The sequence below is a fragment of the Oryza glaberrima genome, chromosome 1 (assembly GCF_000147395.1).
Source record: "Oryza glaberrima chromosome 1, OglaRS2, whole genome shotgun sequence".
NCBI lineage: Eukaryota > Viridiplantae > Streptophyta > Magnoliopsida > Poales > Poaceae > Oryza > Oryza glaberrima.
The window spans coordinates 18,650,081-18,675,032 of record NC_068326.1 but is presented as its reverse complement, the minus strand read 5'-3'; the positions used below and the strand labels follow the sequence as shown (position 1 = coordinate 18,675,032).

At 39.8% G+C, this 24,952-nt stretch overlaps 2 protein-coding genes across 2 annotated transcripts; one reads left to right on the top strand and one right to left on the bottom strand.

Annotated features, from left to right (window-relative positions):
- Positions 1-979: 979 nt before the first annotated feature.
- LOC127777088 (protein MICRORCHIDIA 6-like) lies at positions 980-13,274 on the top strand. The gene is made up of 19 exons (XM_052303598.1): positions 980-1,474; positions 1,620-1,694; positions 2,332-2,366; positions 2,456-2,534; positions 2,637-2,726; positions 2,815-2,890; positions 3,381-3,459; positions 3,557-3,691; positions 5,002-5,100; positions 5,454-5,555; positions 5,653-5,799; positions 6,789-6,881; positions 7,922-7,973; positions 8,067-8,178; positions 9,412-9,602; positions 9,705-9,772; positions 10,458-10,534; positions 11,657-11,699; positions 12,853-13,274. The coding sequence occupies exons 1-19, from the start codon at positions 1,075-1,077 to the stop codon at positions 12,946-12,948; spliced, it is 2,049 nt and encodes a 682-aa protein (XP_052159558.1). The 5' UTR covers positions 980-1,074; the 3' UTR covers positions 12,949-13,274.
- A 55-nt stretch (positions 13,275-13,329) lies between these two features.
- On the bottom strand, positions 13,330-16,380 carry LOC127777098 (polygalacturonase At1g48100-like). The gene is made up of 8 exons (XM_052303609.1): positions 16,179-16,380; positions 15,787-15,915; positions 15,454-15,624; positions 15,269-15,298; positions 14,952-15,159; positions 14,766-14,847; positions 14,563-14,671; positions 13,330-14,470 (listed from the first exon to the last, which is right to left on the bottom strand). Exons 1-8 carry the CDS (start codon positions 16,338-16,340, stop codon positions 14,054-14,056), a joined length of 1,308 nt encoding a protein of 435 aa, XP_052159569.1. The 5' UTR covers positions 16,341-16,380; the 3' UTR covers positions 13,330-14,053.
- Positions 16,381-24,952: the final 8,572 nt, after the last annotated feature.

Here is a 24,952-nt window from a genome sequence, read left to right as displayed (position 1 = left end):
TGGATAGCATTGTGCAACCACGCAAAGAACTTTTGGTGAATATTGATTAGATTCACAAAATTAAGCCTCTAATCGAATCTAGTAGCCGCTAGTGAGATTCTCAATTACATAAACTCCAAATCCACAATCTCGAATTCCACAATACAATTAAAAATCCACAAGTTATAATTTCTATCACATTCAAATTCACAAATTGATAAAATGCAACAGTAGGAGAGAGGGATGGTCTCATGGGCGCTATCGGCAGGAGGCCTGGCGTCGATCTGCAGCCTCCCGGGGACCATGACCACCTGATCCACCGCTCCTTGAACCCACGGCCAACGGATCTACCTCTTCTACCCTCAGAAGGGGAGGGGGAGGGGAGGGGGAGGGAGGGGAGCCGTCAACCTTCGTCGCCACTGCAGATCTTCTCTTTAATTCCGTCGAATTCACCTCCTTAGCCGCCGCCGCCGTTCCACCGTCTTGTGCGGCCATGAGAAAGAGAGGTGAGGAGAGGAAATAAAGAGTGAGGGCGGGGTGAAGGCCACGTGCGTATCGACATGCCTATTTATTCTGCTTCGTCTTTTCCCATGCACAACATTTACGTTTTTCTTTTGATGGTTTTAATATATGTTATTATTTTTATCCTATCTTCTCTTCAAAATTATTTTTATCCTATCGAAATTATACCATCTTGTAAAAAAAGATCTGAGACACCCCGGATAGCATCGGCACCACCTTCGCAGAGCGCTGGAGCAGGAACAAATAGATCTCTTCTCTTCCTCTTTCCCAGAGCTGCAAGCCTGCACCACAACACAATTTTTTTTGCTCGGCCCCCAGAGTTTCTAGCGCGTGGGGGGCGAATTTTCGGTGTTTGGAGCGCCAACCGGAAAAAGGCTAAAAGGCCAAAAAAAGCTCGGCGCACGGCACAAATCAGCGTGCACACACGATGGATGACACGACGCACGCCGGCACGCGAATCGAACTTGCCAACGCACCCGAAACTTAACGCTTCCCAGTTCCGTTTCCCACACTAGACTTAGAGAGAGAGGTAGCCCTAACAAACACAAACACCCGCTTCCCCCTTCGCCGGCGATGCGGTCCACCGCCGCCGCCGCCGATGTGATCGATCTCTCCAGCGACGACGACGACGAGGTGCCCGTCCCCAGCACCAGCGCCGCCGCAGCAGCAGCCGCGCGCCGCGTCGCGCCCTCCACGTCCCCTCGCGACGTCACGCCGTACGCGCTCGTCGATGTGAAGCCCGCGCTGCTGTACCCGCTCCAGCCACCGGGCGTCGTCGTCGGTGGCAGCGGCGCGCTCGTGCCCGTGAAGGAGGAGCTCCCGGTGCTGACGCCGGTGCCCCTGCTGGCCGCGGGCTATTCCCCGTCCACCCCCTCCACCAAGGTCGCCCTCCCGGCGCCGCGCCTCTGCCGCCAGTTCTGGAAGTCGGGCGACTACGTCGTCGCCCAGCGCAACCCCGACGCCGATGCACCCGGTAAGCTAAGGCTAGCTAAGCACCTAGGGTTCTCCCATTTCGCTTCGCTTCTTAGCTTTCCGTTTGGATTTTGGTGGAGGCAAGTTTGACGGTTTGAAGAGGCTGACTGATATGGGGTTGCGATTCGGTGCTGGTGTATGTGCAGGTGGGCGGAACCGACTTCGGATTAATCCCAGGTTCCTGCACTCGAATGCTACTTCCCACAAGTGGGCTTTTGGTGGTATGAGAATTGACAAATCTTATTAGTGGAAACAACTCCATTTTAGGCAATGACTTGATTCTAATACCTTTAATTCGTTCATTCGTTCGCATAATTGCAACCAAGTTTCTACTAACGGTATTTCCTTTAGTAAGAAGTTGTGATGTGTAGTGTGTATTTAGTTGCATTGGATCATATTTCTTGTTTGCCGAACAGCACCAATCAATTTCTAGTTGTAAACATGTAATTTGGCTAAAGTAAATAAAACTTTTACTTCTTAAGGAAGTATTAACTTCAGTATAAACAAATTGAATATTGTACATGTTTTGATTATTTTTGAGGATTTAAAATCGTCTTTGCCATGTAAAACGCTGTGAAGCCCGTCTTTGCTGGCATGGCTCTACTTTTTGAGCTCAGGATCTGGTACCATAACAAACAAGTGGACTACTCTATATGCGGCCGTTATATACCTACTTATATTATTGCGTATCTATAAAAATGTGTTAGCGTTTTTATAACCTAACCCGTCATGCAGGTATTTGCGGTTCCATTATATTATTCTCTTAAAGTAATCAATCATATTAGGACATTGCATTGCATTATATGGCATTATTTTCCCACTGATTTATGTTCAGTATTATGCTTATCATTTTTTCAGCCATTGCCGAGCTTCTTGATAATGCAATTGACGAGGTAATTAACAAGCGCACCCAGTTCCAAACTTCCAATGGCTAAAATATATTGATATTATGTATGATTTATTATCCCACTATCTCTATCAGGTTAACACTGGGGCAACATTTGTTCGTGTTAATGAATTTACAAACCCACGAGATGGGAGTTCCTCATTGTTAATTCAAGGTTGGCAGATTCAGTAATATAAATATATGCAGATCCTCTAAGTTCATTGAAAATCTTAATTGGATAAGTGAGAAAGACCTGTGTTTTTTTCACATGTGCTAGATGATGGAGGGGGAATGGATCCAGAGGCACTGAGACGCTGCATGAGCTTTGGATTTTCAGATAAGCAGTCCGATGCTTTAATCGGGCAATGTATAGCCTTGTGTACTTTTTCTGCAGTTCTTTGGAAAATTGATATCTAGAACCCTTCTTTTGGATTTACTGCTGTTTGTTGTATCAGATGGAAATGGATTCAAAACTAGCACAATGAGGCTTGGAGCAGATGTGATTGTTTTTACACAAAACCAAAATAACTGGTATACCTCCTTTTCTAATTCTGGAAGTTTGGTTGTTCAATGTTACACCAGAAAAAGCATTCTGTGATGTCACCATGGTATTTTGTAATGTAATAAACTCTGAGGGACTACCTGGAAATCTAACAACACAGCTTAGGGATAGAAGAGAAGCAAAATCAAACAGCAGTTATGACTTATAAGTGCTTAAACATTATGTCAAAAGAAATAAGTGGCCATACAACCTTTTGCAACGTTTTCATTCTGTGGGTTCTAGAAGAAATTGTTTGCATACAGTTGCTTTAACTTTTCTTATTGTGTATCTGGAAACAACTGTAAGTGAAAACTAATAGGAGAATTATGCATTTTATATGTTACTTTCTGCATGCTGCTGGCCAATCAAACATTTATCATCCGATCCCACTAAGCCTTTTTGCCCAGTCTGGTTTATTATGTAAAATTTCTGTCCACCCTGGTTCATATATCTATTTAATTATCTTTTTTGTGTCTGTAGGGTGCCAACAAGAAGTATCGGTCTTCTTTCATACACATTTTTGATGGAAACTGGCTGCGATGATGTTTTGGTTCCAACAGTAGGTTCACAAATGCTTTGACATTTTAAAAATGAGTGATCATTGGTCAATATGTGTAGTTTTATTTCACCCTTGTGACACCCTCTTTCTCATGCAGGTTGATTATCAGTATGATATATCAACAGCTTCGTATACTCAGATGCTGCGTCATGATCAGAAGCTCTTCTCTTCAAATTTAGCGATCCTCTTGAAATGGTCCCCTTTTGCTAGTGAAGCTGAGTTGCTCAAACAAGTATGTTACTAAAGTTTCATTACTTTGTTACATAATGTCATATACTGATATTTATATAAATAACGTGTTGAAGAAGTTATGGAAGGAGAGAATTCCTTGTATTCCCTTGAAATTACAGCCAATTCCTTCCATACCCCTGAGTTTTGGTCATTTCATTATATACCCCTGAATTTTGGTTTTGATCCCTCCCATATCCATTCTGTCAATTGACCATTAGTTGTCCATTTAATGGCAGTGGAAAAGCCCGTTTTACGCTTGGACACAGAAAGAATGTAGAAATTTGTGAAGTGTATTTTGGAAATATAGAAGTTTGTTGTGTGACTATAATATCATAACTTTGCTGTATGTTGCTGTGTTTCACAAATTTATTTCAATATATATATATATATATAGTTTTTAAAAATATGTGTAGCATTTTTTTTTTAAAATGTACAAAACAGTGATACTGGTCTTGCATTTCTTGTACATAATGTCAATAATAGACGCTAAATCTATTATATATAGCATAAAAATTAGCTGTACATATACTCTTTTTAGAAAGACAAATATTAAATTTTCTTAGTCGTTATCTAAAAAGTAAACTTTGCTGTGAATAATAGTTCTCACAACAAACTTATAGTTTTGTACATCAAACTCCAACACTTCGAACAATATGCTCCACGAATTTATACATTTCTTCTTTCCTAAGGGCAAAATGGACTTCTTCATAGCTATAAATCAGTCAACTGATGTAATGGGTATGGAAGGGATCAAAATCAAAATTCAGAGGTATAGAAGAGAGTGAGAAAGGGCATGGAAGGAAAGGGCTGGAATTTCAGGGGCACGCAAAAAATTCTCTTATGGAAGATACATCGATACATCAGGCTGATACAAAAGAGGATGTATATTTTAGTGCATGCAGGAAACTCCATATGTTGAGTTTCCTGTATAGTAGTCTTTAGCCCCTAAATGACTTATAAAAAAGATTTTGCTAATTCTTTAAGTCATTGGAAGTTTTGGTAAATAAAATATTGAAATGGTTGAAGATCATTTTTTCAATGCAATATACATACACCAGAACTGAAACACGGTATGAATTTATGTTATGCTGAAAATTATGACTATTATTTGTGGCAAAAGATTTATTGATGCATTACGGGTCATTTCTTTAAAATTGAACCAAACACTTCTCTTTGTTCATATCAATTCCTTTTCCCCTTCTATAGCATATATTATATATATTTTGGTAGATTTCCATTGTTTAAAACAATCTTATCATCCTACTTGAGATTTTTTTTCAAGTTTGTTCAAGTGATTTTTACTTGATACAGTTTGATGATATCGGAGAGCATGGAACAAAAATAATTGTATTCAACCTCTGGTTCAATGATGATGGGGATATGGAGCTTGATTTCAACTCCGATAAGAAGGTAAGTAATGCTGGCATATTTTAGGGCTCTATTGGGCGCTGTCCAATGATATGTGTTTAGGAGCTTCTATGCTTCAGTATGTGGGAATTTGAAAAGTTGTAATGCACAAATAAATGGTGAGTTCCACTCATTGCGTGTTTCAAGTCGTGCAAAACTTATCGAAGGGGGTGAAGTATGGAAGCACTTTCCCAACCCCCACCCCACCCCCACCAAATCACATGGCACATTTGTGGGCACGTTTCAGATACACCATCCTCCTTCCAACTTTCTCATATAGTTATATGACTGGTTTATACATAAGCTGTATGTATTACGCTAAGTTGTAATTGATCAATTCGTATTTAATATTTTAGGATATCCTCATTACTGGGGCACACAGGAAGGTGAATACCAACAAGGCAGATAAGGTCGCAACACAGAACTACGTTTCAACTCGACTCCGTTATTCTCTTAGAGTTAAGTATTGATCCCCATTTACTAGTTTGCTAAAATCAGTTTTACTATTTCATTGTGCTGATATGTTTATTCTTGTTTCTATCTGAATTTGAACAGGCATACACATCTGTCTTGTACCTTCACATTCCTGATAATTTCAGAATAGTCTTGCGTGGACATGATGTGGAATCACATAATGTAATAAATGATTTGATGTATCCTGAATGCGTGTTGTATAAACCACAAATTGCTGGGCTTGCAGAGGTACGTGCAACTCACATTTGTGAAGCAATACTATGCATTTTCACCCATTTTGATCAATGGGATACCCATCTTACAGGCTTGTTTTTCTGAACTTGTTTCATCTCATTAACTACTTTCTGGCTGGTCAATTGTTTTTTTGACTTAAGTATGGTCAACTGTTTAATTAGCTCTATGTTGTTGACTGGCTGCTCTTATGACTAAGCATCATGGTCTATTTTAGTTGGTGACTTGTACTATTGACTTCCTGTTGGCGTCCTTGTTTTACAATACTTGCATTTGACAACTGATAGCAAATTATTGCTTCAAAAAAGATAGCAAATTAAGGGTACTTGATCTTGATAGACTTGTGGTTTATCTAGTTCTTCGCTGATCAGTCATATCCAAAAAGTGTGAAATATAATATTCTTTTGAAGTGTGGGCTAGGCAGGCTGTGTCTTTTCTTTTTTTAGCTTTTGAATAGTGTTTACAGTTTATTTTTACACATCTCTAGGAAGTGGGAGGTATTTCTTGTAGCTACCTTGCTTGGGATTATAGTAGATTTAAGAATTGGACATGGTCATGCATCATAATTCATGAGGAAATCCCACCATAACTCTCGCTTTACGCCTACTCTAAAATGCTTGTCACACATTTCTAGTTTAGCCTGAATGCTTGTCCTAAAGGGCCTAGTTTAGCTCTATGTTTTGCAAGTTTTTTTAACACAATCTTTTTAGCTGCTAGGTAAAACAAGATTTTGATTATTTGATATATTTGTACCTGACATGCTACCTTCTGGATAAGGCTATAGCATGGACCAACCAAATCCTTAAGCAGTTCTTGTGTTTTTACTCAACCAAAAGGAACCTTTTTTTTTTCCTCTTGATGTACTACACAATGCTCTACTTTGGCAATATCTTCAATGTACTGAATGTTTTTATTTTCCTTACCAGCAAATGTTTGAATTTGCCATGATTCTTCTGTGATTAACTTCCTCATATTGTTTGTATTAGCTATCTGCAATAACCACCATTGGATTTGTCAAAGGCGCCCCAGAAATTGATGTACAAGGCTTTAATGTGTACCACAAGAATCGTTTAATAGCGGTGAGGACTTTCTTCTTTGCATGACTCATGATAGATACTGTTTAATTTGCTTTTCTTTCTATTGCTCTCCCAGCATGTCACTAAGAGTTCATGTGCTATTTTTCCATTTGAAAGGATGAAATGAGTGAGTGCAACAAATTGTTTCCATTAAAAAAATGCTTCCATGGCTGAAATACAAAAATATTGCCTTGAATTCCATATAGCTCAACAAATGTCATGTTGATATGCAAAGGATTGCTAAGTATATTCTCTCTGTAATTTCTGGTATTATTGCCTTAATGATTGAGAAGCGCTTGCCTTAAGTCAAATATCAGCAGATGTCTATCCTAAGCAATATGTAATGGCATGTCTAATTGTCTGTCATGCAGCAAAGTGCTTTTTCTTTTTGCCCGAAAGCTTGTGCATTCATGGCGCACTTAACTGTTATGTTACACCGATATACATGAAGTGTAGTGGTAGATCCATCACTACCTTGACAATTACCGCCATTTGGAACAGTGGTATTCATCAGTATATGGACTTTATCTTAATTCCTGATATAACTATTAGATGAAATTGCAGGGGATTCAACGAATTGAACCCTGCCAAAATTGATCCATTTAATATCGACGATTTCCCTTCAGTTGGTTGATAACTCTAGGCTATGTTCTACTGATTGCATTTTTAAATCAATGGATGCTCATTTTCCTCATTGCCTACATCTTTAGTGTTCTTAGTTCTTACCACCTGTGGTTCCACCCTATTTTCTTATGCTCTATTTTAAGTAAAATGTGGTGTCCTGATTACCTTGTGTTTTTATTTCTTCTGACATTGCCTTCTCTCCAATTGTATAATAGTAGTACACTAGTGAAAACTCTTTCAATGCTGTTACCGGACTATTTCTAGATATTTGACAAAATCAAATTACCTGTTTGGCTCAACTTTGATACAAATTTCCGTAAGACGTCATTAACTAGATATGATTTTCACAATGGTATTTTCTTGGTATATTTATATTGTTTCCATTTACTGAGTAAAAATCACTTGCAATTTTTCGGCAGCCATTTTGGAAAGTTGCGAACAACTCATATGGCAAAGGGCGAGGAGTTGTGGGTAAGAGATGTTCTGCTATCCAAAACAGGGTGGTTAATGTAAGTTATAGAAGAATGGCAGTGGATACGTTTTAATTTTTGTTGGCATTTTCAGGCATTCTGGAGGCAAACTTCATCAAACCTACCCATGACAAGCAAGATTTTGAAAAGTCGGTCCTTTATCAAAGGCTGGAGAGCCGCTTGAAAGAAATGACATATGAATACTGGTAAAGTTTTTGTTCTTTTAACTATTTCAACAGAACTTTGTCATGTTTCTAATTGTTGCGTACTTCTTTGGGGTTTGATAAGTTGTCTTGAAAAGCCGCAAGAGATAGAATAATACATGAGCAGTGGTAGTGGTGTGCAGCAGTGCATGCAATGCCACAAAGATGCATGAGTGAATACTGTATATGCAGTTTGTGCCCTTTAGGAGTTCGATTATGTCAGGATTATTTAGAAAAAAGAAATAGTTTACTTATTGATTGAGTACATGCTCATCTCAGAGTCCATGTGAAATTCGAGTTAGCTTTTAACTTCTGTTAGGTATTTCTCTCAAATATATAGTTGATGCTTACATGGCAATATAGGTGATGCTTCCACAGCAATGCACTTCACATATTTTTTCACGACACAGGCAAGTGTGCACTGTACATGGCATGCTCGCAATACACATGTGCAGGTGCATGATTTCATGAATAAAAAACCTACCAGCGCACACATCTGCATTCTCACTCAATTCATACTGGGCATTTGTGACCCAAAAAGATTGAGGTCTTACCATTTCCTCGGTCAGAGGTATAATTCCTTTTTTGAGATGCAAGCTCACATTTGACTCTGCTAATTCAAGATTTTGAATCCTCAACCCACAGCTGCAAAATTGCTTTCTTGTCATACTTAACCCAGTGGGATTTCGACCATCATATGGTTGCTGAAAAAGTTGCATAGATGGTCGCCCTTGCCTTGTCCAGAGGCTGGCTAGTTACTCTTGTACTTAATTATACCAGTAGTATTTGTTGATGCATAGTAACATTTACGTGATAAAGTGGAAATAGCCACAACCAAAAAGTAGAGAAAATGTATGGTTGGCAGGGTTTCAGCATATTTGTCTGACAGTAAATAGGTAACTGGACTAATCTAGACTGGTAGGCACAGCAATATATTTTTCACCTAAGTATCACGTCAAAAATAATCAGCAGTCTATAATGTCTATTTTTAGCTCTCCAATATTTAACAAAGCCAAATACTACTTCATTTGAGATGCAATAGCCACTATCTGTCAACATCGTCTTCTGGTATTTCTATACAACTTGTGCAACAAAAAAAAAAAAAACTGCTATAACAATCTCTGAATTTTTATTAATCTATTGGTTTTTGCTGCGTCATTGTCATGTTGTAGTGCTTTATTTGGAATGATGACTTTGTGTCATTCATACTTTCATGCTAACTGATTATATTTGTAGGGACCTGCATTGCCATCGTATTGGTTATGACAACAAAAAATTACCTAAATCTTCCCGTGCACTTAATCGTGCTAATCAGATGAATGCTGGCAGTTCCCCGCCAATTGTTCCACGTCAGCTATTGGCTGCTGATATTCCGACAAGCAGCTGTGCTGTCCCTACATTTATGGCCCCTGCATTAAGGCAAAAACGTAATAATTTTTATATGATGTCAAAGAGCGAATACTTTTTTTTTTCAGGTCCAGTTTTCTAATTATCGATTGTGGTGTTAATATTTTTCTGACATTTAACAGAGATGGGATTGAAGAGAAATATTGATGCCCTTGGATCCAAGACAGACAGTGCTGACCAAGATGGATCTGTAAGTATCAGCAGACAGGCGGTGGAAACTAGTAGCTGATGGTTTATTGAAAATCTAAACCTTATTCTATTAACTATTGTTACATATGAAAACTTTTCCCTTATCTGAAAAAACTATGATGACATATGAGGGGTAACTCATGCTTGGGGTGTAATCATGCTTCTTGCTTGTATGAGTTGAAAAGTAACATCAAAGATTTTCAAAATACTTCTGAGTCCTATGTGTAAACTTTGAAGTTCAAATCCATTAACGTGAGAAAATTATGATAAATGGTTCTAATAGAAAAGTAAAATGGATGACGCTATTAACATATTTTGTTTTATTTAACACTTGAGTTTGAAGTTGAGACCACAACACTCCATGGACTATGCCTATGCTTACCATCTTTTCCACCATCACAGAAGCAAGTTTTGTTTTAAGATTAAATTTCACAAAACCCAATGTTTTGGTGCTTGTAATGCTAAACCACAGATTTTGAATCTCCCAAGTGCATAAAAAAAATCTGGTAGGCCAAAGAAGAGAAGAAGAATAGCAGGATATATGGGCCATCCCAGCCAAAGTGGGAGAAGCCCCAAACCTGTAGTATTGTGAAATTTTCTCTTTTAATCATACGTAGTGTGCGATAAGAAATGCCTATAAATTACTGAATATTGTTACATGACTATTTTTTTTCCTCTTTTGACAGCACTTGGACGTTTCTCAACGGAGACGGTTTAACGAATACAGGACTTTGACACTAGAGAATGACAAGTTGCGTGGCGAGTAAGTAAAATATCCCCAACTTGCACATTTCAGTGCTTTCTTTTTGTGTATTATAATCTTGTCACTCTCTAAGGAACAAGTACTGCATTAAAGCAATTTAGTTCAGGCCTTCTCCTGCATGTGATTGCCTGTTATAGATGATGTAGTTACTAGTTAGTGAGGAATATGGACCCATTTTACCGATAAGAGAATTATAAAATAAAAAAGAAAATGGAAAGCTATCAGAAGTGTTTGGAATAATCTTGTCACATTTGGTTAAGTCGGTGCATGATCCTCGGCAAAATTGGTTTTGGATCACTGAAAGTTCATGTTTTTTGGTTCACAGGAAATGACCGGTTCACTTTAATAGCACCCAAATTTCCCTCTGTTCCATTTTTTAGCACTATGCACACGGTCATATGCTAAATTTGTTCTTGTATGCATGATGTGCTTGAGTTACATGCAGATATAGGGATTGCTCTGAGTTATTTGAGTCTCTGTCTTGCATGCATGCGAGGACATGGCATACATAGGATAGAATCGAGTAAGGCAGTTTACCGGAGCACTTCATGTTGCATGTATAGCATTGATGGCATAGAATGACAATCAAAGTAGCAGCTCTCTGCATGCATTTGATATTATTTAAGTGATTAACTCTGCACTTGTTTAGTTGTTGGCCTGTATGCAAGGGAGTAACAGAGGAAATGATATATTTCTCTATCCCTTGTGCTTCTTCCTTCTGTACCAGTGCATGCGTGCACCGTGCTCTAGAGTGTGAGGAAACAATGTGTGAATGTACTCTTCGAGAGATACTAATAGAGTGAAGAGTTGAGCATTGACTTCCAACAGGGAGAAAAAAAGCATTAGGCTTCTTCAAAGTTCAAACTATCTCCTAAAGAAAGGCTTCAAAGTAAAATCTGCTAATGTAGCCTTCTTTATGTGTAGGCACAGTCAGTTGATTACCTATTGATAATACCAGCTTAATTAGTGCCTTAACTGCATTGTGCCTTATTTGGCTAGCTGTAAAGTCCAGTTCTTTACCACTGTTCTTCTATGTAATAGAAGTTCAAATACTTACCATAATGACAAAGCTGCAAATTCTGCTTGCATATTTTGTTGTTTAACTTGCATTTTTTTTCTCAGATGCTTGCAATACGAGGAGTCAGCAAAACAACTTGCTCTGAAGGTATTTTATCTTTTGTTCAACTAGTATCTCTCACCATTGGTTCAACATATTATTTAGGATGCATAATTTCTCCCACAATGTTTTATCAGAGCTTCTGAATTATTATTGTTGGTGTGGGGAAGAGGGATTCACGGTAAAGTAGGCAGAATTTCTACCTTCCTTTTATTTCCTCTCGAAGGCACCGGAGAGCTGTGCATCATTATATTAAGGGCACGAGTCTAAGAAGACTCAAACAAGCTCATTAGGGCAAGGTCTAGTACAAAAGGGCTTGCCAAAGAAATCGAAAGGACTACGACCATCGACCCAAACAACATCTATGGGAAAAAGCTACTAAGGCCTTTGACCCCCGCCATAAACCATAATATGGCCTCATCCCTAGTGTCCTACTACCTCCGTTTCATATTATAATAACATATATATGAATGTGGACAATGCTAGAAAGTCTTATAATATGAAACGGAGTAATACATGATAACTCCCTCTCAAAGACAACCATTCCTATGCTTCCATAACCACTAAGCTACCAACACAACCAAGGAATTGAAACCTTTGTGTGTTGCTTCTCACTTTCTGCGACGCTTTTCACCACCAATTACTGAAGTTGAGATCATCTGGACCTGATGTTTGCTGTTGCAACCCCACCAATGACAAGACTGAGAACCATACACTTCTTAAAAACACACATGTAGTAAGCAAATGTTGCATGTTTTCCTCCTGGTCACATAGTGGGCGTTGGTCAGGATGATTAAGCAACACCAGACCTCCTTGTAAAAAAAAAAGCCAAGAAAAGCAAAATTGCTGTTTGCTCTTCTGCAAATTAGTGACATAACTATGCGAGGTCACTATTTCCCAATCACAGAAATAAATATTCATTAGTATTTATTGAAAAAAGAAGCCACGAAACACAGCGTTTACAGCTTATAGAAACATAGAAACACCAAAACTTACAACATGCACAGTGCCTGAAACACATCTAAACAAACTCAGGCCCCAGACAAGCTCTCAAATTTCTAAACCTCGAAGGCATCTAAACACGATTCTGAAACATTGTCATTTATTATTTTGGACTCTGTTTGATGCCCCTTTTACATATTTCTTCAGTGTTCTTTTTGTAACTCATTGTTGTTGAGAAATGGCCCCTCATGTTCTTTAGGAACAAAAGCTCCGATCTCAAATTGCTTTGGAAAGAAAGAAATATGAGGAATTATTACAAGAGCTCAGGTCGTTGGATGTGAAGACAGAGAAATAGCAAACTGTTTCTGCTTTTGTCCGCCATGATGCTTCTCAGCTTGCTTCTTGCCTGACTGTTCATGTGAGGATTACAATTAACTTGCTGTTGGAGTTCTGCAGTCGTGATTATGGAAGAATTGGACCTTGGACAACTGAGGTCGTCAGCTTAACTTTCATTTGGTAGAGATGTACAATTTTGGTTTGGAGTTGAGCGTGTACAACTGTTGTAACATTATCTGTATGTACAGCAGTGATATCATGACATTGACCTGCTGATTCACATTTTTTTACAGTTAATACACATCTGTTACTTATGTCCAGTGTAAAACGAATGTTAGATTTTGATCTGCTAGTTGCATCTTAGTGTTTCGAGCAAACTATTACATTTATATTGTTATGCAGTAGATCAGTTGCCCAACCTTTGTAGTGCCAAAGTTTGTGGAGTGGCACGTCATTATTCTTTCCATAAATCAGAGGGTATCAATGTAGATGCACTGCATTGTAATTTCAGATATAGCCGAAAGTATCCATCCTTTTTATAGCCTTTGTATTCTGTAATTTTGTTGGTGCTGTGATTAATTGGTAATCTGCTTTTACAAGCTTCAATTGCAATCTCTGCTAATTTGAAGATGGAAGTGCTGCTCATTAGCTCATGTTGAGATACAGCCGAAAGTATCCATCCTTTTTATAGTCTTTGTATTCTGTAATTTTGTTGGTGCTGTGATTAATTGGTAATCTGCTTTTACAAGCTTCGATTGCAATCTCTGCTAATTTGAAGATGGAAGTGCTGCTCATTAGCTCATGTTGAGGAGCCTGTCTGGCCTCAATGGTGAGTTGTTTATTATCCTTCATTTCGAGTTGGGACCTTCATGCAATCATGCCCCTTGTTTTTCCGCATGGCTACAATAAGCAGTGGCTTGTCTATTGGCTATCAATGTGATTTGAAGTATGATAGTAAAGTCACAATTCATATAATGCTACATAGGACCATTATCAATGATTCCTTACAAATTCAGTGCCACATTGTGGCTGTCAAAGTTGGTTGTCATGGTAGCAACAAAACTGTGATTATTTCTTGCTGGAAACAGCTTTGGTCAGAGAAGCTTCCAAGCTTATACAAAGATTCAGCAGGTGTAGTTAAATGGCTTGGTTAAAGGCATCACGAATCCATTGCTCCTCTGCAGGCAGGCGATGCCCGTCGGCTCGATCATCCCCATCGCCTCGCCGTACGACTTCCAGCAGAGCGGCTGCCGCAGTCCGCCGGCGCCGGCGGCGCTCGCCGGCGACAGGCGGACGTCGGCCATGCTGACGCCGGTGCACGGCCGGGCGTCGCTGCACGCCAGGCGCACCGGCTGGTACGTGTACGTCCCCGCGACGCGCCGGTACGCCACGCCGGTGATCCCCACGGCGTCGCTCCTGTTCCCGCACCGCGCGCCGCCGCCGCCGGCGTCGCAGTAGAACTGGTCGATGGCGATCGGCGTCGCCACGTTCGCCACCCTCACGTTGGAGAAGGTGACGTTCCTCACCGTGCCTTTGCCTCCCTGCACGGTGAATGGCCATTTCATTTTGCTGAATCTTTTCTTCATGCTGAATTGAGGACAATATGTATCTGAATTTGTAGATCTTATTTTACCTGCCATGTCTTGATCCTGACACCATACAAGGCGTTCTCCACGTTGATGTGCTCGGCGAACACATCAGAGACGCAAGCCAAGCTGTTATCCTTCCCTAATCCCCCTAAGCTGTAAAACATTCAGACAAAGAAAAGTTTCAAAACAAGATTTCATCGCATCAACAACACAACAGAAAACCACAGAGAACACCCCACTTACTTACCTGATTCCATGTCCGGGATTGCAGTTGATATTCTTCATGTGAACATTGGAGCATCCCGTCTGTATCGATATGCAGTCATCACCTGCAGAACGACCGTACGTGCGGTTCAGACACTCAGATATCGCCAATGCTTGTCTGAATTTTGAGAATTTTTTTTTGTAAGTTCAGTCATGAAAGTTTAATTACCGCAGCCGATGCTGGAGCTCCTGATGTCAACATCCCTGGTGTTCTGGAGATGGATGCCGTCGGTGTTGAGGCTGTCACCTGGGGATGATATGGTGATGTTCTTCACCTTGATGCCACCGGAGCTGTCGAATTTCAGGTGGCACTGTGGGCTGTTGGTTATCCTGATATTGCGCACGCTGACATTGAAGCTACTGTAAAACCTTATGAGCTGAAAAGAACAAAAAAAAGAGAGCAGTAGATGTGTCATGCTGTGCTAGTCTATTTTGCTTCAGAAAATTGGTAAGAGAGAGAATTTGTAGCTTATTCTCTTGTCATACCGTAGGCTTCACTCCTGATATATACCAATGCTACAAAAGGTAAAAAAGAGAACTCATCAGGAGATATGCCAAAATATTCTCTTTTAGTATCTTAATGCTTATAGTTTTTTTTTCTTTTTGCCAGTATATATGTACTATTCGAGATGTTGAAAACATCCAAGTTTTTTACTCGCCATTAATCCAACCTGAGAAACATTAGCTGGTGAAACACTTCTCAGCAAAGTACTCTGTCCATCAACAGTGCCAGTGCCTTGGATGGTGAAGCCATCCAGCCACTTGAAGTTGAGCCACTGCAGAGGCCTCCTGGCCTTTGGCCAGTACCCCATCCCTGGAGGAGCCAACACATCACCATCTATCTGCAAAGGATTATTAAAAAAAAAAAACACAACTTCCCAATTAGCATTTGACCACAAGATAACAGAATTTTCCAAGTGAAAAATGAAGAGTAAAAAGTGCATGATTTTAAGAGTAAAAATGCAGGATTTTGAGGTGTGTGTGAGAGAGAGAGGGGTAGCAACCTGGAGTGTGAGCCTTGTGTTGCAGGGGCCCTGGAGAGTGACCGGCGAGATCAGAAACCTGTGTCCTGATGGGAGCAACACGGTTGAACGAGGGATTCGGCAAGCGAATTTCCATGCTTTTACAAGCGCCTGCGTATGCAGGCAACCGAATTGCCAGAAAGAAAAAAAATAGTATAAATATAGTGTAATTACATATGTGGTTTTAGAACTTACGTATGTGATTTAGGAACTTACATTATAAATACATTAAAACTACAAATGTAATTTAGGGACTTAAAATATATAAATATATGTTGACTATATTTCATTAAAAATATTGCGACAAATCCAAAAAAATACGAGTCAAGAATTGATCAAGATCATGAATGAGCTTTGCCGGTTGCTCTGTTTACCTCTGAATCATCGGCGATCCCGTTCCCGGCGGCTCCGAACGACGACACGCTAAACGTCGTCCTGCCGGCCGACAACGCCGGCGCCGGCGCCGTCGACGCCACCAGGCACAGGATTGCGCCGGCGATCAACATGCCAGCCGGTGAGAAGCAACGACGACGCATCTGCACAGGCTACGTGGTACCACTGCTCTGAGCTGAAAAATTCCTGAACTTTCAGGCATCGCGTCATGACCGTATTCACATACATATATATACTACTACTACTAATGTAACAGCAGGCATGGCTTGATGCAAAAGTTCAGAGAAAAGAGATTAGAAAGCTAGTTATAAAGGATCGTACTTTTCAACCGTGTCAGCGTTCTCTCGATCTGGTCTTGAGCTGGGTTAGACAAATACTAGGCACCATACCGCGATCAGCTTTGGCAACTGCAACAAGAAATAGAATTTTAACCGCATAAGTGATTTGCTTGATTAGTTAATCGATGATGATTAGGCGTGACAGGGAGTCAGTGCAGTGTCCGCGTAGCAGTGATGGGCCTCATCATGCGTGAGATGAAATAGATTTTTGACATGATGGCCTGATGAATGAACAAAAGTGGATTAAACGGATTGAGATAGAAAAATATATGGCCGCGCTTTGTTTGCATCGGGAGTTGTAAAAGGGCGTGGAATAAAAAGAATATGTATATGCACCATTGATATTGCATCACAGAGGAATGAGGAATCTATCTTCGGAAAGCTGTACCATTGATTTGGCGCTACAAATGATGCTATATTTTTCTATAAACTTAATTAAATTTAAAAAGTTTAGTTTAGAAAAAAAAATCAAAGTACCTTGTAACATAAAACAGATGGAGTAATAATTATTAATGACAGGCATTAATATTTAGTGTTGTTTGCTAGTAGGTGTTAGAGCGTTTAATAGTATAGCTAACTAATAGCTCTAAATCATCTATAGCCAATATAATAGCCAATCCTATCTTACTATAAAGTTATAGCCCACTAACTCCTAAAGCTTAACATGCAAATATGCCACATCATCATCCACTAACAAGTTGACACATCATCATCCACTAACAATCAATATTAATATTATGCAAACATGCTATATTATCTATAATTTAAAATTTATTACATTTTAGAGCTTTTAAAATGAAAGCATGTTAAATCATCATTCCACATAATTCACATAATATTTCAATATATATCCTCATTATTTTTTACAATATCTTATGTACCTATGTAAGTTCATCCTCACTTGATTAATGTTATTTCTCTCTTATCTAATTAAGTCATATCATATTAATTGATTTTAGTGCTTATGTTAGTTTATATTGCTTAGCTATCTTACACATTATTTTTAATTATTGTTATCATACTAAACTCCTGCAGCAACGCGCGGGGTTTCACCTTGTTCATACAATAGTTGCTTACTATACTATTAATACTTGGTTCTATATGTCATACACACAGTACGTCTTGGAGTCCGTGTTGCAGCTGGCTATAGATTTATAGCCCACTGTTCTTCTCTCTCTTCCTTTATCTCTTTAAAATATGTTTATAGCTGGCTTATAGACTGCTACTGTACCTTATCTTAGTAGGTATAAATTGGTTTATGTTCTCACTCCTCAGTGGCATATTCCAATTTCAGCCCAGTATTAACCACAATTTGCTCTGCAGATGTTTCAGAAATTGCTTGCCACACATCGTCATGTTGCGGGCGGCTTTGTGTTCTCTCTATAGCACCTAATAATGAAAACAAACTGGTTTGCCAAGACAAACTCTGAAGATAATGCTATTTGTTTTAGTTTCGGTTTTCAAATAGCTCAACATCTGTCTCTGGGCCATTATAAAATAGCATTGATCAGTATAATTGGAACAATTGTCCTTGCTTTTCTCTCTTGTTACAAACTCTTTTATGGGCTTATGTGTTTTGGCTGTGTGCATCCTAATTATGCAGAGGCTGAGATTAATCGTCTGAGATTAATAAAAGCTTCCTTTATAAAAAAAAAAATTGGAACACGCAGTGAATCTAGGAAAACATTAACTGTACTAGTTTTTGTAATAGCATAACTAGTACATAATCTGATCTAATGGTTTCCAAATTCAGATTATGTACTTCTTCAGTGACATATATAACAAAAGATCTCAACTAGAGGTTTTTGAACCCGAATTCCTGCAGTAAAATTGTGTAAGTATGATAGAAGATCTGGAAGAACAACAAATCCATTTGCTGGAGTACAGGGTGCGCTAAACTGCATTCTAAAACAGTTGTTGGGCCAGACTGCTTCGCTAGAATAAGATATTACGATACAGCAGGCTAGGAATTAATATAACTGTATAGGCGTCAATTAAAATCCCAAGGTTGTTTTGCCCGGTTGAATTCCCTTTTTCTTAAGCTACATAGGTTGAGTAAATGTTTGTAGGGATGGAGTCAAAGGAAAGTGGGTAACATCAAGGTGCATCTGACTATAGTAAGGAAATCCTTCACCGGAGTGAGATTGCAAGGGGCTTGCGGGCCCTCTCTAGTGGGGAGGACTTGCTGAGGATGAAGCTCAAGCTCCACTGTCTTTGGTCTGGCTTCTCTTGAGAGCACCATTGCTTGCTTACAGTCTCGAGTTGCCTATCTTCATGATGGTGATGCCAATACTGCCTTTTCTACCAGTAGTCCCGTTATGGCAAGAAGAAGAATTTTATTGCTAATCTCAGGGCGAGGGAATGAGGGATCTGGTGGTTACTAGCCAGGATGAGTTGACAAGTTATCTATAGGATCTATATGGTGTTTGAATCTTCTAAAGATGAAGATAAAGATGAAGAGGTGAAGATTAAGTGTTTCATGCAAAATGAGATGGTAATAGCGTGTGATTAATTAAGTTTTAATTATTACAAACTTGGAAAATATATTAATATGATATTTTAGAATAACTTTCATATAGAAAGTTCACACGAAACACACCATTTAGTAGTTTTAAATACTATTTCCTCCGTTTTAGGTTATAAGACGTTTTGATTTTAGTCAAAATCAAACTACTTTAACTTTGACCAAGTTTATAGAAAAATGTAGTAACATTTTTAACCCAAGACAAATTTATTATGAAAATATATTCAATTATTGATTTGATGAAACTAATTTAGTATTATAAATGTTATCCCTCCATTTCTAAATATTTGACGCCGTTGACTTTTTAAAATATATTTGACCGTTCGTCTTATTCAAAAAAATTTAAATAATTATTAATTCTTTTCCTATCATTTGATTCATTGTTAAATATACTTTTATGTATAGATATAGTTTTACATATTTCACAAAAGTTTTTGAATAAGACAAACGGTCAAACATATACTAAAAAGTCAATGGTGTCAAATATTTAGAAACGGAGGGAGTACTCTATTTGTAAACTTAGTCAAACTTCAAATAGATTGACTTTGACTAAAGTCAAAACGTCTTATAACCTGAAACAGATGATGCATATGTCAATTGATCAGCCTTCCTCAGCTGCCACGACGGCCTCACACTCCTCCTCAATCGACTGCGACTCAACCTTCTCCCTACTCAGTACAGACTGCCACCGTCAAGTAGCGGCGAGTGGAAGAAAGTGGGGAGGCCTTGGGAGCATGGCATCGCCTTTCCCTCGCCTCGCCTCGCCTAGCCACCATGAGTCGTCTTCCTTCATGTCCACCTTAGTGACACGGTCGTTGAAGTCCGTGGGGGCGAACGCCAAGGGCTTGTTCAGTTGGGCCGGGAACGGCCGGGATCGGGGCCCAATCCCCGTGGATAATCCTGGTGTGGAAAAGATACTGGCCCATAGAAAAATATGTCAGTTCGGTTAAGCCCAGTCTGGATTTTAACCCGGCCCATCCCGGCGTTTTCCCTGCGCCCCGGCCCAAAAAACCCTCCAGAGGAGGCGGCGGCGCAACGAAGACGCGACGGCGGGGGCGACCCGGAGGCGACGGCGACGGCTCTCTCCTCCGGCCGCCACCTTCTCTCCGGTGAGCACGCTGCCTTTCCCCCTCTCCGGTGAGCACGCTAATCTAGGGTTAGGGTTTTTCCTTCTCTTCTCCCTTTCCTGTCGTCGCCGCCATCCCGTCGGGCACCGCTCCTGGTCGCAGCACAGCGTCGGCGCATCCACTCTGCCGCTGCCGCCGCCGCCGCCCATCGCCCTCGCCCACGGCGCCACCGCTGTGACGCCCTCGGAGAAGAAGAGGAGGCTGGATTCTTTGACTATTCTTGCTGTTCTTGTAAACTCCACCTCGTCGATAGCGTCCTTGAGCTGCAGCGACCAGTTCATCATGCTGGGGTCGTTGATCCGCTGCTTCTTCACTAAACTCATCAGTACGCTGTTCATCTCCTCCAGGAAATTAGCCACGCTGTTATGCTTCTCCTGGAAATCGTTCATCCATTTGTGCCTCTTTTCTCTGTATTTTTGGAAAAAGGGAAAAGGAAAAAAAAGAAAAGAAGGCCACAGGGCACTCACTTGTGTGAATGCAGTAGTATATACATAATCTCCTGTGAAGGCCACAGTTTGTGTGAATTGGGGCACGTTTATATCCTTTAATTGAACAGCTAATGTTTGTGTATCCTTCGAACATTGAAGTGAACTTCTTACTTTCTTGACACATAATCTCTTGTGACAATGATCGTTGTCCAAACCAATCATCCAGGTTTCTGCTGGTCGTATTTGTTAGGGAAACACTAGGTATTGTTCATTCTACTGTTCTATTAACTCAAGTTTTCACATGTATCATGTCTATTAGCAGTTATACCTTGACTGTGTACCTCCATGATGCAAGAGATAAATCTTCTGTTATCTAAAAAAGTTATGTTTTCCTAGGGACAGGAAATGCACTATCTTGATATTGTGAAATTGCTTCTCAATTCACATGTAGTTTTTTCTTATTAGATGCTTGAGCATAGTTATGACATCAATAAATCATTCCATAGAAATTATTAGTTCCGGTTTCTGATATACTTACAAAGAATAGCTATTATCAATTGATATGCTCCGAGAAAATAAGGGTCCTACTTAACTCACGACATGTGATCAATATAGTTGTAGTTTAGTATATAGGAAGAGCCGTGACATTCCTGGGAATACAACGAATATTTTTTTGTTTCTGCCCTTATGTGCCGCTCCAGGTAATTAGCCTGGTAAAGGTGGTAGGGATGGAGACGAGTAGCAGAAGGATGAAAAGGGAGTGAACAGCTAGGGAACTAGCACAAGGTGTGTTGCAAGGTAGGAGGGGAGAGTTTAGTTGTGAGATGAGCATATGCATAGGTAGGGACATGGGAAGTCCGAAACGAGATATTGAATGCAACAAGCAGATAACAAATATATATTTGTTTTCAACTAACAAATCAGCTTCGAGCGCACCACATACTGTTGCTGCTGGTATGATGCTGTCCGTGGGCCTTGTTGAGTTATTCTATTTCTATAGGCTACAAGAAGTTTTTGCATTGATCTATAAAAAAACGCTGGATATGAGAGGTCTATCTGTTTGAAGTAAAAATAGGTGACTGTTTGAATTTGACTAAGTTGGAGACAAATGAAAAAAAGTGACTGAAACAAAATACTAAGATCTCATGGAGTTAATCTCTGGGTTTTATGTAACTCTAGCTCTAGCTCTAGTTCTGGATTTATAATCTTGGATGCTGAATTTGAATTGTCAATGATGTGTGTAAATTGTGCTTGTTTTGTAGATTGCACGTGCACCAATTAGAGTTGGAGAAGACCAACCTCCTCCTTCGTGGGACCCTGTACCCTCTCCAAGAGGTACTAGATCTATTTATTCCCTTTGCTTTAAGTTATTTATCTATATTTTGTGATGTAAATATAAAAAATAAAAAAAGAAGTGGTGTAATGTAGTCCAAAATTTCTGGATCTTCTTTGTCACCATAGATGTTATCCTGTGAGGCTGTTTTTTCATACATTGTTTTGAAATATGTAGTGGTCTTACTGAAACATAGATGCATACGACTTGGTATTTCTTAGATGCTATTCATTTTCAATAATTTTGGTTACCTTGTCTTGTTCATGTGCTAGATAAATTCCCAGAGTTTGTGATTCTTTTGTGCTCATTTCTCTAGATTTTTTTGCCTTATTCCGGTGTGATTAAATTTTTGTTGTTATGCTAAGTGTAAAATTGTAAATAATTTGTGTGCTATCTATAGTACTTCTATGGATATGAGAGCAAGGGACCTCACTAGAAAGAGGAGGGAAGAGGATGACGATATGATGTTGTTTATTTTCCCTGCACTACATTTGTTGAGTTCTAGTGGAGCAAGAAACAAAGAAGAAAAAGAACCCAAGAAGCAAAAGAAGAGTGTTGGCGTAGAAGGACTTATGGAAAGGTACCTTGATATGAGAACCAAACAAGCTGAAGATGAGGCGGCACAATTGGCAAGAGAAAGGGAGGCTCATCTAGCAAAAGAAAAGGAAAACAATGATTTTTCAATCAAGAAGTGCATATCCATTCTCAACTCGATGGTGGTAGTGACAAAACAAGAGAAGGCCAAAGCTTATACCGTCTTCAAGAATGCAGAGAATAGAGAGATTTTTGTGAGCACTTGTCAAGAAGATGCTGAATCTGCCTTGATTTGGTTAAGAAGTGAGATGGCTTGATAGGTAAACTTCCTTCTTCCTTCCCCTCTCTTCCTCTCTTCTGCCTTGATTTTAAGCATTCTAAGCATTCAAGCTTTGTGTGGCTTCAATGATCCTATTGTTGCTTAACTTGTACTGGTTTCTCTTTTGTTCTTAATAAAATTTGGCCGGCATTCCATTGTTGGCCTGGCCACCTATATTTGTTCATCATGATGTACTGGACCAGCAATTAGAGTGGAAGGGATCAGCTTTTTAATCAACTATTTTCCATCTTTTGATGTCCATACTAGAAACTAGCGGATTATAATCAGATAACTGTGAATGTGGTAGCGTTGCATTTTAGTTCTGGTTGATTTGTAGCCAATTTTAGTTTTGGTGACTACATTGCGGGTTGTCAATTTGTTTAATCAAGAACCTTTCTATTTATACTAAACATGGCCATCATCCTTTTGTGTTTCGAAATACACCTGATTTCAGGATTTTGTATGCTTAATTTGAATTGTTACTAATACTAGTATCTGTTCACCCTAGGATGTTACTTGCTGTCCTTCCACATGAGAGTACTGTTTCTTTGATACAGTAATTTTGTATGCTTAACTTGAACTGTTACTAATACTATAATATTTGTTCACCCTAGAGTGTTGTTACTTTATTTCACATGATAATACTGACTTTACCATGCATATAATATGTGAACGAATTTTATGCATTGCATTTTTATTCTTTGGAATAATGCTCTCTACCATTGAACAGGTATCAGAAGACACTGGCTTATAGCTTATGATCATGCTTCGATAGAAATGACTCAAAATGCTCACCCTCTGCAGCTCTCTGCTCATTGACTTTCTGGAGTTACTATTGTTGTAGCTTTTGTGCATGTCTTTTTATCTTGCGTAGTTGTGCAGGGTGACTAAAATCATCATTGATAGCTTCATCTCTGAATCCTAGAAGTCGGGTACATGGTACTTCATAAGTTGCAAACTTGCAATAGGATCATATGATTAATTTCTGAGAACTGTATACATGGTTTATATTATCTATAGTTGGATGACAACTCGATGCTGGACGTATCCTCTGTATATCGTGGGCAAATCGATGCATCAATTGTCGTATCTCTAGCTATTTTGTTTGATGCATCAAATATTCAAAACTCAAGCTTGAATCCCTGCCAATACGCTGCTATATCCTGTCAAAACGAAACACATGGTTTATAAGAGAGGGATTGGGAGAGAGAAGGGATTTAATCCCCCCATAGGGTTTGAGTGAGATGGGAGGGATTCACTCAATCCACTCAATCCCCTCTGGTTTGCTTCCCCTTGGGGATATAATCCCTAGGAACCGAATAAGGCCCAAACGGGCAAGAGGGATGTCGTCAACAGCCACCACTACCGTTTGTCCTCAATATCGATGGGAGAGAGGGGGATTGATGCGGGGCGCCACTCTGGCCTAAAGCTGAGATGCTGGCATGTGGGGCTCGCCTGTGTCTCACGCTAACTCACCTACTATGTCGGACAAAAACAAGGGTCCACCAGAGTCAATACTGTCTAAGAATCCATAGTGACCTGGTTTCGTAAGTTGACGGATGACATATATCTGGTTTTTTGGTTCACGGACGATTTTGTAATTTGGTATCTGGTTTTTCGGTTCACGGACGATTTTATAATTTGGTGACAAAGATGAGAGATCTCGGGTATACTTTTTCCACCTTTTCTCTGCCACAGTCAAAGTCGGCCCAAACTAAGATGAAACTGGGGCTTCTGTTCACTCTTTTTTCGGCCGAGGCACTGGTTCTTCTCGCCTGAGAATCACAGGTGCCCCATCTAGAGTGTCTTGTGAACCGACTGCGCAAGAAACCGGAGGCAAAGCAGAAGCGCACGTGCGAGTATGACCACGGTACGTGCTTTGACCTCGTGGGCGTCAGGTCGTGGCACAAAGCTATCGACATCCTCCACCGTTGGTAGGTGACCAGCACAATCGAGAACGACAACGAGCGTTCGACGTGGGTGGTACAGGGCGGTCCGTCGGCCCGGCCCGGGGGCGGCTGATGCGAAGAGACTCGATCACAGAGTCGTTGGACAGAAGAATACCGAAGTAGAAAAAACACAATGAATAAAATTAACACAAGATTAAATGTTCTACTAGGAAGATGTTACCGTGTGACCCGTGAAAAGATTT

Coding starts and splice junctions, on each gene's coding strand:
- LOC127777088 (XM_052303598.1), top strand. CDS start 1,075: ATGCGGTCCACCGCCGCCGCCGCCGATGTGATCGATCTCTCCAGCGAC. Junction 3,460..3,556: donor ATGATGTTTTGGTTCCAACA/GTAGGTTCACAA, acceptor TTTCTCATGCAG/GTTGATTATCAGTATGATAT. Junction 9,773..10,457: donor GTGCTGACCAAGATGGATCT/GTAAGTATCAGC, acceptor CTCTTTTGACAG/CACTTGGACGTTTCTCAACG.
- LOC127777098 (XM_052303609.1), bottom strand. CDS start 16,340: ATGCGTCGTCGTTGCTTCTCACCGGCTGGCATGTTGATCGCCGGCGCA. Junction 15,160..15,268: donor TATCAGGAGTGAAGCCTACG/GTATGACAAGAG, acceptor TGTTCTTTTCAG/CTCATAAGGTTTTACAGTAG. Junction 14,848..14,951: donor GAGCTCCAGCATCGGCTGCG/GTAATTAAACTT, acceptor GTCGTTCTGCAG/GTGATGACTGCATATCGATA.